Source organism: Pecten maximus, chromosome 18, assembly GCF_902652985.1.
Source record: "Pecten maximus chromosome 18, xPecMax1.1, whole genome shotgun sequence".
NCBI lineage: Eukaryota > Metazoa > Mollusca > Bivalvia > Pectinida > Pectinidae > Pecten > Pecten maximus.
The window spans coordinates 19231591-19248347 of NC_047032.1; the positions used below are offsets into that span (position 1 = coordinate 19231591).

At 37.3% G+C, this 16757-nt stretch overlaps 1 protein-coding gene across 4 annotated transcripts in view; it reads left to right on the forward strand.

The window, feature by feature from the left end:
• LOC117316071 (diacylglycerol kinase theta-like) overlaps positions 1 to 16757 on the forward strand; it is a 69573-nt gene that overhangs the window by 44698 nt on the left and 8118 nt on the right. For all 4 annotated transcript variants that reach the window (XR_004529815.1, XM_033870554.1, XM_033870556.1 and 1 more), the window contains 11 exons: positions 1781 to 1894; positions 2320 to 2470; positions 3352 to 3509; positions 3992 to 4143; positions 5580 to 5728; positions 6240 to 6348; positions 9661 to 9864; positions 10536 to 10691; positions 11248 to 11413; positions 14914 to 15012; positions 16065 to 16192. Coding sequence is in view for 3 of the 4 variants with exons in the window: in XM_033870554.1 (XP_033726445.1) it covers positions 1781 to 1894; positions 2320 to 2470; positions 3352 to 3509; positions 3992 to 4143; positions 5580 to 5728; positions 6240 to 6348; positions 9661 to 9864; positions 10536 to 10691; positions 11248 to 11413; positions 14914 to 15012; positions 16065 to 16187 (1581 nt within the window). In the remaining variant the exon portion in view is untranslated. The remainder of the gene's footprint in view (positions 1 to 1780; positions 1895 to 2319; positions 2471 to 3351; positions 3510 to 3991; positions 4144 to 5579; positions 5729 to 6239; positions 6349 to 9660; positions 9865 to 10535; positions 10692 to 11247; positions 11414 to 14913; positions 15013 to 16064; positions 16193 to 16757) is intronic.

A 16757-nucleotide genomic window follows, 5' to 3' on the forward strand; every position in this document is an offset into this window, starting at 1 on the left:
GTATAAATAATTTATGGTAATGATGCTGGATTGAGGGGTGTGTCCCTGCTGTAAGTGTTTGTCAGATGACCGTTACGGCCCATGAGCATCTTGTTACTACAGTGTTCCCATTCACATAGAATCCTGCGTGAATCACACCATTTCAATTTTTATCATAAAAAAAAAACATTGCTTTGCGTGCATTCATGCAAAAAATCAAATTTTAATCAGATGTTAAAAACTGGTTTTACATATCAAGAAGTGATGCTTGTATGCCTAAAATAAAAGTTAGATTTAACGATACATGAGCGAAGGCCTTGCACATCATAAATCCGTTCGCGTGAAACCCCATTACTATCAAATCCTAACACTCAAGGTTTCAAACGCTATTAAGACCCTGATGTACTATATATCATAAAGGTTTCAAACGCTATCAAGACATTGATTCATGGAACAAAAATGGCGGTTAAACAAAACATGCTGCTTCAGATGTGGGGGAAAAAAACTGATGAAACTAGACTTTTGTCAAAGAAACTTCGGATTTGATTTTGATCGCCGTTTCAGCATGTTCGTTTGAAGCATTTTCAGTCGAGTCGGCTGGAATTTCCATGGCTAGGATTATATGCAATATGATATAGCTTAGGGATGCAGGGATGAATTTATATTGAGAGCAGTTTGCTATGATATAGCTTAGGGATGCAATGATGAATTTATATTGAGAGTTTTACTATGATATAGCTTAGGGATGCAATGATGAATTTATATTGAGAGCAGTTTACTATGATATAGCTTAGGGATGCAACGATGAATTTATATTGAGAGCAGTTTACTATGATATAGCTTAGGGATGCAACGATGAATTTATATTGAGAGTTTTACTATGATATAGCTTAGGGATGCAATGATGAATTTATATTGAGAGCAGTTTACTATGATATAGCTTAGGGATGCAATGATGAATTTATATTGAGAGTTTTACTATGATATAGCTTAGGGATGCAATGATGAATTTATATTGAGAGCAGTTTACTATGATATAGCTTAGGGATGCAACGATGAATTTATATTGAGAGCAGTTTACTATGATATAGCTTAGGGATGCAACGATGAATTTATATTGAGAGCAGTTTACTATGATATGGCTTAGGGATGCAATGATGAATTTATATTGAGAGCAGTTTACTATGATATAGCTTAGGGATGCAACGATGAATTTATATTGAGAGCAGTTTACTATGATATAGCTTAGGGATGCAATGATGAATTTATATTGAGAGTTTTACTATGATATAGCTTAGGGATGCAATGATGAATTTATATTGAGAGCAGTTTACTATGATATAGCTTAGGGATGCAATGATGAATTTATATTGAGAGTTTTACTATGATATAGCTTAGGGATGCAGTGATGAATTTATATTGAGAGTTTTACTATGATATAGCTTAGGGATGCAATGATGAATTTATATTGAGAGTTTTACTATGATATAGCTTAGGGATGCAATGATGAATTTATATTGAGAGTTTTACCATGATTAAGCAAAGAGGAGCAGTATACACTTTGGTTTTGAAACATTCATTTGTTTATCAGACTATCAGGCCTAGCCAACTGAATTTAAACTGTTAAAGCATAAAAACCTGTAAGGAATGTTACCTGTTTAAGAGAAAGTTCTTTTCCCCTCTTAAATGTTCAAGATTACAACATTATCTGGATATTTTACTTACCTCCTCGATTTGTAATTGTCATCAACTACATCAATTCACTGACACGAAAATCATAGGTATTTTTTTATGTTGATAGGATGTGTATCCAGAAAATTTCAGTCTGATTGAGGTTCTCTTGGACAAAGGCGTCTCGGAGAAACATCTGGAAAAGTCGGAAAAACCATGGCAACTCATACAACAAAGTAGAAAGGTGAGTGTCATCATGTCCCATTAACATAATGACACTGTATTAAAGGTAGCTGTTGATCTCGTATACATTACCTTTAATGCATGATCAGATAAAGAATTTATCTCTTTCCTAAATCGTGGTCTTGTATTTACAATTGTCTAGTTTAGATAATATTCTTACATAAGTAGACTTCCAACTTCCGGTAAAAGTTGCGCTATGGTGATAGTTATAAAGAGAAATGTTTGGGGCAATATTTCAGAAAAGATCTGGAACAGACAATAAATAAGGTCTCGTTAACAACCATGAAAACAAGGGTAAAAAGTAATTGTTTGCAAGTACCAGTTAACTCCCCTGAAGAAGTTTCACGCTTGGTTAGTTGTAGTTTACAGTCGCTAACGGAATTGTAGCATTGTAGTACTGATCAATCATGTGACACTTGATTTCAGGACTCACTGAGACAGAACCGTATGACACGGTTCTACCTTCAGCAGAGGGAGGACCCCCATGGACCTGCCATATCCATGTTTGTTGGAAACCTTCCAACTGGGCTGTCACAGCGGCAGTACGAAAAGATCCTTCTGGATATAGTGGGCAAAGGTAAGTTTAATTCCCTTTATCTGAAATATAAAGCTTCTGACAGTTATAATATACATATAATTTTTAGCTCACCTGGCCTGAAAGGGGGGGGGGGGACTGGGCCAAATAGGGAAAATTCATTCAGGTAGATCATGTATATCCCAACTAGTCTTTAACACCTGAATGTATTTTGTCTGGAGTATTATTGGTCAAATTAAAGTTGTTTAAATGAAGGATCTTTCACTCTTGGGGTGGGAGAAAGGGGGTCCAATAATGAATAACAGCAAAAAAAAAAAAAACCTTAAAAAATCCTTTTGTTTTCATGAATGAAACAATTGTTAGGAGAGACAGTTTAAAAGCAGGAAATTAAGTATCATTAAAATTTAATTCGAGTATTTTGCCATAATTCCTTGAATATCCAGGTGAGCGATGCAGGCCCTCTGCACCTTTTTTTATGAATATTAAAAAAAAATCAATATAAGATTTAAAAAAAAATGTTCAGTGTAAATATATGCCACATCTTGTACTCCAAAAAGTAATTATTAATTAAGACAATCAGATTGATTAAGAATGAAAACTTTTTTCCATATTTCTGGGTAACTTTTTATACCCCCACCGTAAATTGGGGGACATATAGTGTTTCCCATGTCTGTCGAGTCAAATCCCGTCATGTCATGTCCAGTCAAGTGGCAGTAGGGGGAATTTGTCTTAAATGCTAACACTAATTGATTAAAGAAAAAGCAATGGTTTTCTAGATGTTTCAGGTTATACAGACAGAAATGCTTCATTAAAAGTTTCTCCAAAATTAATTTTCAAAGCAAGAACAAGTTAGGTTTAGGAAGAAGATAAAAGGAAAATATCAAAAACGAAAATGAACTGAATCTTTATTGACTTTTGTACAGGAAATAAATGGAACCAGTTTGATGTGATCTACTATGAATATGGAGCCCTGGTTCTGGTGTACACCAACTCGGAAAAAGCTTCCCGTGTGTTTAACATTCTACAGGACTCCGTATTCGATGAAAAGCCACTTCTTGTGCTATTACTTCCTAACATTCAGGTAAATAAAAGACTTGTCCATGATTTTGTGCTGTTTTCAAATGGCCACCTAGTGATCTTGCGTTGCCTTCATATGGCCACCTAGTGATCTTGTGTTGCCTTCAAATGGCCACCTAGTGATCTTGTGTTGCCTTCAAATGACCACCTTGCAATCTTGTTTTGTTTGCCTTCAAATGGCCACCTAGTGATCTTGTGTTGCCTTCAAATGGCCACCTAGCAATCTTGTTTTGTTTGCCTTCAAATGGCCACCTAGTGATGTTATATCTCTATTTCTTTAACATCTTCGGGCCTGTGTTGACATCTCTAGTTTTGTGTTCATGGTAAGGTTTTTTCCTGAAATCTTTCATTTTAACTGGTTTGTTTGCATAAATGAAAGAGTCCCAGCAGTTCTTTCGATCATAACCAGAAGTCTGTATTGTGAAATCACTGTATCATTATTATAGGTTGGTATTGTTTGATGCTAAGACATTGTTCTTGTTGCAGTCACACATGATCCCGGAGAACTTTAACCCCCTGCTCGTCTTCGTCAACGTAAAGAGTGGTGGTTGTCAGGGCCTAGAACTCATTACTTCCTTTCGCAAACTTTTAAATCCTCACCAAGTTTTTAATCTGGAGACTGGTGGCCCACTGCCTGGGTAAGTAAATTAACAGCAATCAGTGCAACGCACAACCACATGTCCGAATGTGACATATCCAAATGTGACATATCCAAAGTCTGAATATCCAAACACTCTTATTCCTGTTGTAAAAAGTTTGAAAGGGGGGGGGGGGGGGGGGGGGGGGGGGGGGGGGGGGGGGGGGGGGGGAGATAAGGTACATTTTAAAATTGATGACTTTGCATAAAGGATGGGGGCTTATTGCTGAAGGTTTTATTTAATGGCTTATTTGCAGATAATTATGAGTATTTGTTACTATGGAACCTTGTATCCAAACATCTACATATAACTATCTCCCCCGAGTGTTAGGTATATAAAATGGTACACTAATAACAGCATGCATCATACAGGTATTATATAGGTACAGTATATTGTTATACCTCATACAGGTATTATATAGGTACAGTATATTGTATACCTCATACAGGTATTATATAGGTACAGTATATTGTATACCTCATACAGGTATTATATAGGTACAGTATATTGTATACCTCATACAGGTATTATATAGGTACAGTATATTGTATACCTCATACAGGTATTATATAGGTACAGTATATTGTATACCTCATACAGGTATTATATAGGTACAGTATATTGTATACCTCATACAGGTATTATATAGGTACAGTATATTGTATACCTCATACAGGTATTATATAGGTACAGTATATTGTATACCTCATACAGGTATTATATAGGTACAGTATATTGTATACCTCATACAGGTATTATATAGGTACAGTATATTGTATACCTCATACAGGTATTATATAGGTACAGTATATTGTATACCTCATACAGGTATTATATAGGTACAGTATATTGTATACCTCATACAGGTATTATATAGGTACAGTATATTGTATACCTCATACAGGTATTATATAGGTACAGTATATTATATACCTCATACAGGTATTATATAGGTACAGTATATTGTATACCTCATACAGGTATTATATAGGTACAGTATATTGTATACCTCATACAGGTATTATATAGGTACAGTATATTGTATACCTCATACAGGTATTATATAGGTACAGTATATTGTATACCTCATACAGGTATTATATAGGTACAGTATATTGTATACCTCATACAGGTATTATATAGGTACAGTATATTATATACCTCATACAGGTATTATATAGGTACAGTATATTGTATACCTCATACAGGTATTATATAGGTACAATATATTCAATGGGAGAAACCATTCAGTATCCTACAGGTATTATATAGGTATAGTATATTGTATACCTCATACAGGTATTATATAGGTACAGGATAGTATATACCTCATACAAGTATTATATAGGTACCAGGTACAATATACAGGTATAAGATGTATGCACAGTATATTGGTATACTAAATACAACAATGTAGAATTGTTTGTGTTTTGCAGGTTATATGTGTTCCGTAATATACCTTACTACAAAATCCTGGCCTGTGGGGGTGACGGTACCGTGGGCTGGGCCCTCTCTTGTCTCGATAATGTGGGACAGGATGCTGTGTGTCAGTCACCACCCTTGGCCATTGTACCCCTGGGCACAGGTAAGAAATAGTGACACAAGGACAGTGGAAATGTTTAGAGTTTTCATGCAGATGAGATAGTGCACACTCAACCTTTATGAAGATTTATTTATAGACTTCCTTTTACCCTTGTTCAATGTGTCATTCACGTCTTCGGTAGATATATTTATAGACTTCATTTTACCCTTGTTCAATGTGACTTTCACGTCTTCGGTAGATATATTTATAGACTTCCTTTTACCCTTGTTCAATGTAACTTTTACGTCTTAGGTAGATATATTTATAGACTTCCTTTTACCCTTGTTCAATGTAACTCTCACGACTTACGTAGATTTATTTATAGACTTCATTTTACCCTTGCTCAATGTAACTGTCGCGCCTTAGGAAGATTCAATTGAATTTTTAAATTTTTTTAAAATTTATAATTTATGTAGATTATGTAGGTCAAGAATAAAATGATGAACAGTTATGAATTAGATATTAAGTAAATGTACAATGTTTTTTGTGACTTTGTATTGTTTATTATTTTCAGGCAATGACCTTGCCCGCGTGCTTAGATGGGGGCCTGGCTATACTGGGGGCGAGGACCCACTTAACCTCCTCAGGGATGTTATTGATGCTGAGGAGATCAAGTTAGACAGGTGAAACCTATATACAGCTGAAAAACAAAGGCTGTTAAAGGCCATAACAATACTTAAACAATGGCCATAACAATACTTATACAATGGCTGTAACAATACTTATACAATGGCTGTAACAATACCTAACAAAGGATGTAACAATACTTATACAATGGCCATAACAATACTTATACAATGGCTGTAACAATACTTATACAATGGCTGTAACAATACCTAACAAAGGATGTAACAATACTTAAACAATGGATGTAACAATACCTAAACAAAGGATGTAACAATACCTAAACAAAGGATGTAACAATACTTAAACAAAGGAAGTAACAATACTTTAACAAATCATGTAACAATACTTAGATAAAGGCTGTAACAATACTTAGATAAAGGCCGTAACAATACTTAAACAAAGGATGTAACAATACTTAGATAAAGGCTGTAACAATACTTAAACAAAGGATTTAACAATACTTAGTTAAAGGATGTAACAATACTTAGTTAAAGGCCGTAACAATACTTAAACAAAGGATGTAACAATACCTAACAAAGGATGTAACAATACTTAAACAAAGGATGTAACAATACTTTAACAAATCATGTAACAATACCTAAACAAAGGATGTAACAATACTTAGATAAAGGCCGTAACAATACCTAAACGAAGTCTGTAACAATACCTAAACAAGGATGTAACAATGCCTAAACAAAGGATGTAACAATACTTTAACAAATCATGTAACAATACTTTAACAAAAGATGTAACAATACTTAAACAAAGGCTGTAACAATACTTAAACAAAGGCTGTAACAATACTTAAACAAAAGATTTAACAATACTTTAACAAAAGATGTAACAATACTTAAACAAAGGATGTAACAATACTTAAACAAAAGATTTAACAATACTTAAACAAAGGATGTAACAATACTTAAACAAAGGATGTAACAATATTTAAACAAAGGATGTAACAAAACCTAAACAAAGGATGTAACAATACTTAAACAATGGCTGTAACAATACTTAAACAAAGGATGTAACAATACTTAAACAAAGGATGTAACAATACTTAAACAAAGGCTGTAACAATACCTAAACAAAGGATGTAACAATACTTAAACAAAGGATGTAACAATACTTAGATAAAGGATGTAACAATACTTAAACAAAGGATGTAACAATACCTAAACAAAGGCTGTAACAATACTTTAAAAAAGGCTGTAACAATACTTTAAAAAAGGCTGTAACAATACCTAAACGAAGTATGTAACAATACTTAAACAAAGGATGTAACAATACTTAAACAAAGGTGTAACAATACTTAGATAAAGGATGTAACAATACTTAAACAAAGGATGTAACAATACCTAAACAAAGGCTGTATCAATACTTTAAAAAAGGCTGTAACAATACTTTAAAAAAGGCTGTAACAATACCTAAACGAAGTATGTAACAATACTTAAACAAAGGATGTAACAATACTTAAACAAAGGATGTAACAATACTTAGACAAAGGATGTAACAATACCTAAACAAAGGCTGTAACAATACTTGGATAAAGGATGTAACAATACTTAAACAAAGGCTGTAACAATACTTAAACAAAGGATGTAACAATACTTAAACAAAGGATGTAACAATACTTGGATAAAGGATGTAACAATACTTAAACAAAGGCTGTAACAATACTTAAACAAAGGATGTAACAATACTTAAACAAAGGATGTAACAATACTTAAACAAAGGATGTAACAATACTTATACAAAGGATGTAACAATACTTAAACAAAGGATGTAACAATACTTATACAAAGGATGTAACAATACTTAAACAAAGGATGTAACAATACTTAAACAAAGGATGTAACAATACTTATACAAAGGATGTAACAATACTTAAACAAAGGATGTAACAATACTTAGACAAAGGATGTAACAATACCTAAACAAAGGATGTAACAATACCTTAACAAAAGATGTAACAATACCTAAACAAAGGATGTAACAATACCTAAACAAAGGATGTAACAATACCTAAACAAAGGATGTAACAATACTTAAACAAAGGATGTAACAATACCTAAACAAAGGATGTAACAATACTTAAACAAAGGATGTAACAATACTTAAACAAAGGATGTAACAATACTTAAACAATGGCTGTAACAATACCTAAACAAAGGATGTAACAATACCTAACAAATCATGTAACAATACCTAACAAAGGCTGTAACAATACTTAAACAAAGGCTGTAACAATACTTAAACAAAGGACGTAACAATACTTAAACAAAGGCTGTAACAATACTTAAACAAAGGATGTAACAATACCTAAACAAAGGATGTAACAATACCTAAACAAAGGATGTAACAATACTTAAACAAATCATGTAACAATACCTAAACAAAGGATGTAACAATACATAAACAATGGATGTAACAATACTTAAACAAAGGATGTAACAATACCTAAACAAAGGATGTAACAATACCTAAACAAAGGATGTAACAATACTTAAACAAATGATGTAACAATACTTTAACAAATGATGTAACAATACTTAGATAAAGGCTGTAACAATACTTAAACAAAGGATGTAACAATACTTAGATAAAGGATGTAACAATACTTAAACAAAGGATGTAACAATACTTAAACAAATGATGTAACAATACTTTAACAAATGATGTAACAATACTTAGATAAAGGCTGTAACAATACTTAAACAAAGGATGTAACAATACTTAGATAAAGGATGTAACAATACCTAAACAAAGGATGTAACAATACTTTAACAAATGATGTAACAATACCTAAACAAAGGATGTAACAATACCTAAACAAAGGATGTAACAATACTTTAACAAATGATGTAACAATACCTAAACAAAGGATGTAACAATACCTAAACAAAGGATGTAACAATACTTTAACAAATGATGTAACAATACCTAAACAAAGGATGTAACAATACCTAAAAAAAGGATGTAACAATACCTAAACAAAGGATGTAACAATATTTTAACAAATGATGTAACAATACTTTAACAAAAGATGTAACAATACTTAAACAAATTATGTAACAATACTTTAACAAAAGATGTAACAATATTTTAACAAAGAGTTATTCCCCCTGAAGAATAACTTGCCAAACACAATAAGTTATCCCCATTTTGTACATTGCATTTTCAACTTTGTAATCTTATGGTAATAATTTACATATTACTACTATCTTAGAGTACTGACTGTGACCTTCCTTTACACAGATGGACAGTGATTTACTATCTTAGCATACTGACTTTGATCTTCCTTTACACAGATGGACAGTGATTTTTCACCCCAATGAGAAGGAGCAGAATGACACGAGAGTAGCCATCGCCAATGACACCAACTCTGCAAACACAAATGAAGACACGACAACCATCTTTGTGATGAATAATTACTTTGGTATCGGGATTGATGCTGACCTCTGTCTCGACTTCCACATTGCACGTGAGGAAAAACCAGACAAATTCAATAGCAGGTACTAGCAAGTTTCTTTCACTTTTCTTTCCATTAGGAAAATATGAGAAAAATCGCCAAATATACAGAACAAGAAATTTGATTTTGGCAACATTGGTCCTTTAAGCTAGTTATAGATGTCCTAAAGAACTTGGTCCGGTCCAATCTAACTCAATCAGTAGCATCTAATTTCCTCTTTTAGTTCTTGTCTTGGGCCATTGGGCCGGTTATTTTCTTACTCTGAGATGAGAAATAATGTTTTAGGTCTAGAATAATCAATTCATACACATCAAGTTATCCAGTTCTGACTATCCCAGCATTGTCACCCTCAACATACTCATCAAGTTATCAAGTTCTGACTATCCAAGCAAGGGGCCATGGTGGCTGCGTGGTTGAGGTGCCCCGATACTTTATCACTAGCCCTCCACCTCTGGGTCACAAGTTCCAAACCCAGGTGGGGCAATTGCCAGGTACTGACCGTAGGTCGGTAGTTTTTCTCTGAGTACTCTGGCTTTCCTCCACCTCCAAAACAATGATTCTGGCTGTTAAAAGAATACATAATAAACCAAATCAACCAAACTATCCCAGCATTCTCATTCAACATACACATCAAGTTATCCAGTCCTGATCATCCAGACATTGTTGTCCTGAATCACAGCACATACCCATTTTTTCACTTCTTGATTTTTTCAGATTACATAATAAGGGAATGTATTTGAAAATTGGTTTACGGAAGATGGTGAACAGGAAAGCTTGTAAAGACCTACATCGTCACATGAGACTAGAGGTGGATGGTAAACCTGTGGAGCTTCCTCCAGTAGAGGGCATTATTATACTCAATATACTCAGGTATGTCTCAACCGAGGGCATGGGATCCTCACAAATACATTGTCCATCTTAATCGATAAAACTTTATAATATGTAATAAAAAAAAAGTGTATGAAAGTTGACCTTATCTTGATACGCAAAAAAAGCAGTGTTTGCATGTTGGAAATATATAGGTAATTATTATCAGTAGGATAATAAGGAGTTGGAAGAACACGATTATCAAATATCTCTTTAATCATGATTATGACAGTGAAAACAAAATATGGTGTGTTTTGAGAGTGATTTCCCTGAAAACTGGACATGTATTTTATGTAAATATCATAGAGCCAAAGACTTTAAAAAACCCCATAGTTAACCATGTTTGTCAGACTGTTTTATAACTTGCGTCAGTCTTTCAGGCCTGATGAAATTATGACCTTAGTAATACTGATTTTTAGAAATTAATTAATTTGTTCATTTGAGAAAATAAATTCTCTTGTAATCAAATGACTATTATTTTATCCAAATGAACCTGATATTTTGAGTTATGTTATTGTCAAATGTGTGTACTGTATGTGATTTTGTATATTTGATACAGTTGGGGGTCTGGATCCAATCCTTGGGGCCCTGAGAGAGAAGACCATTTTTCTAAACCAAACCATTATGATGGTAATCTTGAAGTCGTGGGAGTCACAGGCGTGGTACACATGGGGCAGATACAGGGTGGCCTACGTTCGGGGATACGCATAGCACAGGGGGGACATGTAAGTATCACATGATCTATGCTTAGGATGCGCATAGCACAGGGGGAGAGGCCAGGGGCATGTTAGTGTCACATGACCTACACTCGGATAGACATAGTAGGGAGGACGGTGGGGGGCCGTGTTAGTGTCACATGACCTATGCTTAGGATATGCATAGCACAGGGGGAGAGTCCAGGGGCATGTTAGTGTCACATGACCTACACTCGGATAGACATAGCAGGGAGGACGGTGGGGGCATGTTAGTGTCACATGGCCTACACTTGGATAGACATAGCAGGGAGGACGGTGGGGGCATGTTAGTGTCACATGGCCTACACTTGGATAGACATAGCAGGGAGGACGGTGGGGGGTATGTTAGTGTCATATGGCCTACACTCGGATAGACATAGCAGGGAGGACGGTGGGGGGCGTGTTAGTGTCACATGACCTACACTCAGATAGACATAGCAGGGAGGACGGTGCGGGCATGTTAGTGTCACATGACCTACACTCAGATAGACATAGCAGGGAGGACGGTGGGGGGCATGCTAGTGTCACATGACCAACACTCGGAAAGACATAGCAGGGAGGACGGTGGGGGGTATGTTAGTGTCATATGGCCTACACTCAGATAGACATAGCAGGGAGGACGGTGGGGGCATGTTAGTGTCACATGACCTACACTCGGATAGACATAGCAGGGAGGACGGTGGGGGCATGTTAGTGTCACATGACCTACACTTGGATAGACATAGCAGGGAGGACGGTGGGGGGGCGTGTTAGTGTCACATGACCTACACTCGGATAGACATAGCAGGGAGGACGGTGGGGGGCGTGTTTAGTGTCATATGGCCTACACTCGGATAGACATAGCAGGGAGGACGGTGGGGGGCGTGTTTAGTGTCATATGACCTACACTCAGATAAACATAGTAGGGAGGACGGTGGGGGGAGTGTTTAGTGTCATATGGCCTACACTCGGATAGACATAGCAGGGAGGACGATGGGGGGCGTGTTAGTGTCACATGACCTACACTCAGATAGACATAGCAGGGAGGACGGTGCGGGCATGTTAGTGTCACATGACCTACACTCAGATAGACATAGCAGGGAGGACGGTGGGGGGCATGCTAGTGTCACATGACCAACACTCGGATAGACATAGCAGGGAGGACGGTGGGGGGTATGTTAGTGTCATATGGCCTACACTCAGATAGACATAGCAGGGAGGACGGTGGGGGCATGTTAGTGTCACATGACCTACACTCGGATAGACATAGCAGGGAGGACGGTGGGGGCATGTTAGTGTCACATGACCTACACTTGGATAGACATAGCAGGGAGGACGGTGGGGGGCGTGTTAGTGTCACATGACCTACACTCGGATAGACATAGCAGGGAGGACGGTGGGGGGCGTGTTTAGTGTCATATGGCCTACACTCGGATAGACATAGCAGGGAGGACGGTGGGGGGCGTGTTTAGTGTCATATGACCTACACTCAGATAAACATAGTAGGGAGGACGGTGGGGGGAGTGTTTAGTGTCATATGGCCTACCCTCGGATAGACATAGCAGGGAGGACGATGGGGGGCGTGTTAGTGTCACATGACCTACACTCGGATAGACATAGCAGGGAGGACGGTGGGGGGCGTGTTTAGTGTCATATGGCCTACACTCGGATAGACATAGCAGGGAGGACGGTGGGGGGCGTGTTTAGTGTCATATGGCCTACACTCGGATAGACATAGCAGGGAGGACGGTGGGGGGCGTGTTTAGTGTCATATGGCCTACACTCGGATAGACATAGCAGGGAGGACGATGGGGGGCGTGTTAGTGTCACATGACCTACACTCGGATAGACATAGCAGGGAGGACGGTGGGGGGCGTGTTTAGTGTCATATGGCCTACACTCGGATAGACATAGCAGGGAGGACGGTGGGGGGCGTGTTAGTGTCATATGGCCTACACTCGGATAGACATAGCAGGGAGGACGGTGGGGGCGTGTTAGTGTCACATGACCTACACTCGGATAGACATAGCAGGGAGGACCATGGGGGGCGTGTTTAGTGTCATATGGCCTACACTCGGATAGACATAGCAGGGAGGACGGTGGGGGGCGTGTTTAGTGTCATATGGCCTACACTCGGATAGACATAGCAGGGAGGACGGTGGGGGGCGTGTTTAGTGTCATATGGCCTACACTCGGATAGACATAGCAGGAAGGACGGTGGGGGGCGTGTTTAGTGTCATATGGCCTACACTCGGATAGACATAGCAGGGAGGACGATGGGGGGCGTGTTAGTGTCACATGACCTACACTCGGATAGACATAGCAGGGAGGACGGTGGGGGGCGTGTTTAGTGTCATATGGCCTACACTCGGATAGACATAGCAGGGAGGACGGTGGGGGGCGTGTTAGTGTCATATGGCCTACACTCGGATAGACATAGCAGGGAGGACGATGGGGGGCGTGTTAGTGTCACATGACCTACACTCGGATAGACATAGCAGGGAGGACCATGGGGGGCGTGTTTAGTGTCATATGGCCTACACTCGGATAGACATAGCAGGGAGGATGGTGGGGGGCGTGTTAGTGTCATATGGCCTACACTCGGATAGACATAGCAGGGAGGATGGTTGGGGGCGTGTTAGTGTCACATGGCCTATGCTGGGGAAAGCATAGAGTAGGAAATATAAGTATGATTTAAGACATAACATAAGGAAGCCTCGTTGTACATTAAAGATAAAGTGGATCCACTGATTAGTCCCCTACCGGTCAAACCGGCGGGACTATAGATTTATGGCTCGTGTCAAACCGGCGGGACTATAGATTTATGGCTCGTGTATCTACGTAATGTCAAACCAGGGCGGCTATCTATCTACAAAACGTCAAAGCTTGTCAGTACTCTAGTGGCTTCATTCCTGTAGGGATTTTGATGGAACTTCACACAATGATAAAGAACCATAATATCTCAGACAGGTTCTAGTTTCAGAGATTTTGGGTCAAGGTCACTGTTAGTTGGTAGGGGACATGTATTGCTTTAGCATTACCCAGTGTGCTTGTTACAGTATTTTACTTTCCAGAGAAAAATAGAAGTGGGATATTATAATATCCGATATTATGTTGTAATCTATGGTAACACCACTGATGCATTGATCTAAACTAAAGAGGAACCAGCTGTCTCCATTCATTTTGCAGACTGTGAGAGAATGATTGGACTAGATTATCTATTAATACTTAAAACATGTCACTTAAAGTGTATGTCCTGATGATAAAGTCATTGTATTGTTCTTTTGAAAAATAATAATAATCTATTGTATGATTGTTTTTCAGTTTAAGTCATTGTTTTCATAATGTTATAAACTATTGTGTTTTAGATTAGATATTGTTTTTTCAAATAATAATAAACTATTGTATTTTAGATTAAGTCATGCTTTTCTTTTCAAAATGTTATTATCTATTGTATGTTAGATTAAATAATGTTGTTCATTTTAAGAATATAATAAACTATTGTATTTTAGTTACGGATAACATTGCTAGCAGACATACCGGTCCAAGTTGATGGTGAACCTTGGGTTCAGCCAGCCGGCCAAGTCGTAGTACTTCGATCAGCATTAAAGGTATTGACATATCCCCACTCACATCACTCTTACAACTGTGATTTTCACAAATCTGATAATAAGAATTTGTTTTTAGCTCACCTTCCTAAAGGACATGTGTGCTTATACCTTGTGCAGCATCCATTGTCCAACTGTCTGGCATCAACTCTTCCTTTAAACATCTTCTCAATAACCAAGAGACGCAGAGACCTGATATTTGGCCTTTAGCATGTTAGGGTGTAGGGCTACAAATTTTGTGAATTTTGATTTAATGAATGACCTTTACCTACATTCAAGGTCACAGGGGTCAAATAGACTCAAATCTTTTTAACAGCTTCTTCTCAATAACCTAGAGGCCAATAGACCAGTTTTTGGGTCTGCAGTATGCAGGGGTGAAGGGCTACCAAATGTTTAAATGAATGACTTTGACCTACATTCAAGGTGTCGGGGGTTAAATGATTTCTTGGTGACCAAGAGACACAGAGACCTGGTATAGGGTCAATAGCATCCTGGAAGGAAGGACTACAATGTTACTGAATAAACCTATTCTACTTGATATCTAAATGAAGTGGTAATCAGTTTAGTATCTGCATAAATGACCTAGATCAACTTCAAAGTTGCTTTAGAAGCAAGTGAGCATTACAGGCCCATTAGGCCTCTTGTTAAGATTGTAGAATGGGACAAATCTATTTGTCCAACCTGGTAGTGCATCAGTTTCTCGTTTAGTTGAGGTCACTGGCCTTTCTGTGCTGCAGTGGTTGTGCCCTGCGACATTTTACTCCAATTCTTCTGGATTGAGGAGCTTCCCGTACATTGTTCAGTGAAGTAGCCACCTTCTACTACTAAGAAAGCGTTCACTCAAAATGACCCTAAATGTTAATTTAACAATTAAACTATTATTAGATTGTATTTATTGTCAAAATAAATGCAATCTGGGTGACGAATAAATAGAATGGTGCCGGTAACAATCACATCACCTGATCTTGACTGCGATACACAGACACTCGTCAAATGCATGGAGGCTATGTGATTAAAATTTACAATATGTTCAATACATTTTGTTTTGTTTTCAGGCAACAATGTTGAAAAAAAGCAAAAATAAGATAAAGCGGCGAAACACAGAACCCAGTATATTTTTCCCTGATAATGAACAGCTACGGTTACAGTCGCCTACAGAGGAGAATGAGCCACTCTAATTCAAGTAGGTTGTCACACCCTGTATAGTTTAGATAATTTCTAATTGTTATTCACGCTGCTGGTGTAGTGAATTTCCACAGGAAGGGTTGTTACCACCATTTCTCAGAATTAAAGTTAGGATCTTGTAACAACCCTAGGGACAAGTTCAGCATGAGTCAAGATGTGAATAACCAAATTTTAGCATGGTAAGATATATTCAAGATCACCTCATGCCACCTGGTTAGATTTTGACATTTGAAATTTGTTATTGTTATTTTTCAAGAACAAAGAGATTTTTCATGAAACTTTAGGGAGATGTGTTTTACAAGATATAGTCAGTCAAATTTTAACATGATCAGATATTAAAGATGGCTGACTGCAGCCATTTGTGACTTTTAACATTAAAACTCATGCTAATGCTCAAGATCTGCTCCGAGGATCTTCCTGAAAATTTATATTTGCATATATGTCCATATGCCAAATCGTAAGGATATTCAAGATGCCTGAAAGTGGCTATTGAAGTTTGACAAATGAAGTTTTGTACTGCTGTTTTTTAAGAACTAATGATTATCTAGCAATTTCAGTTAAAG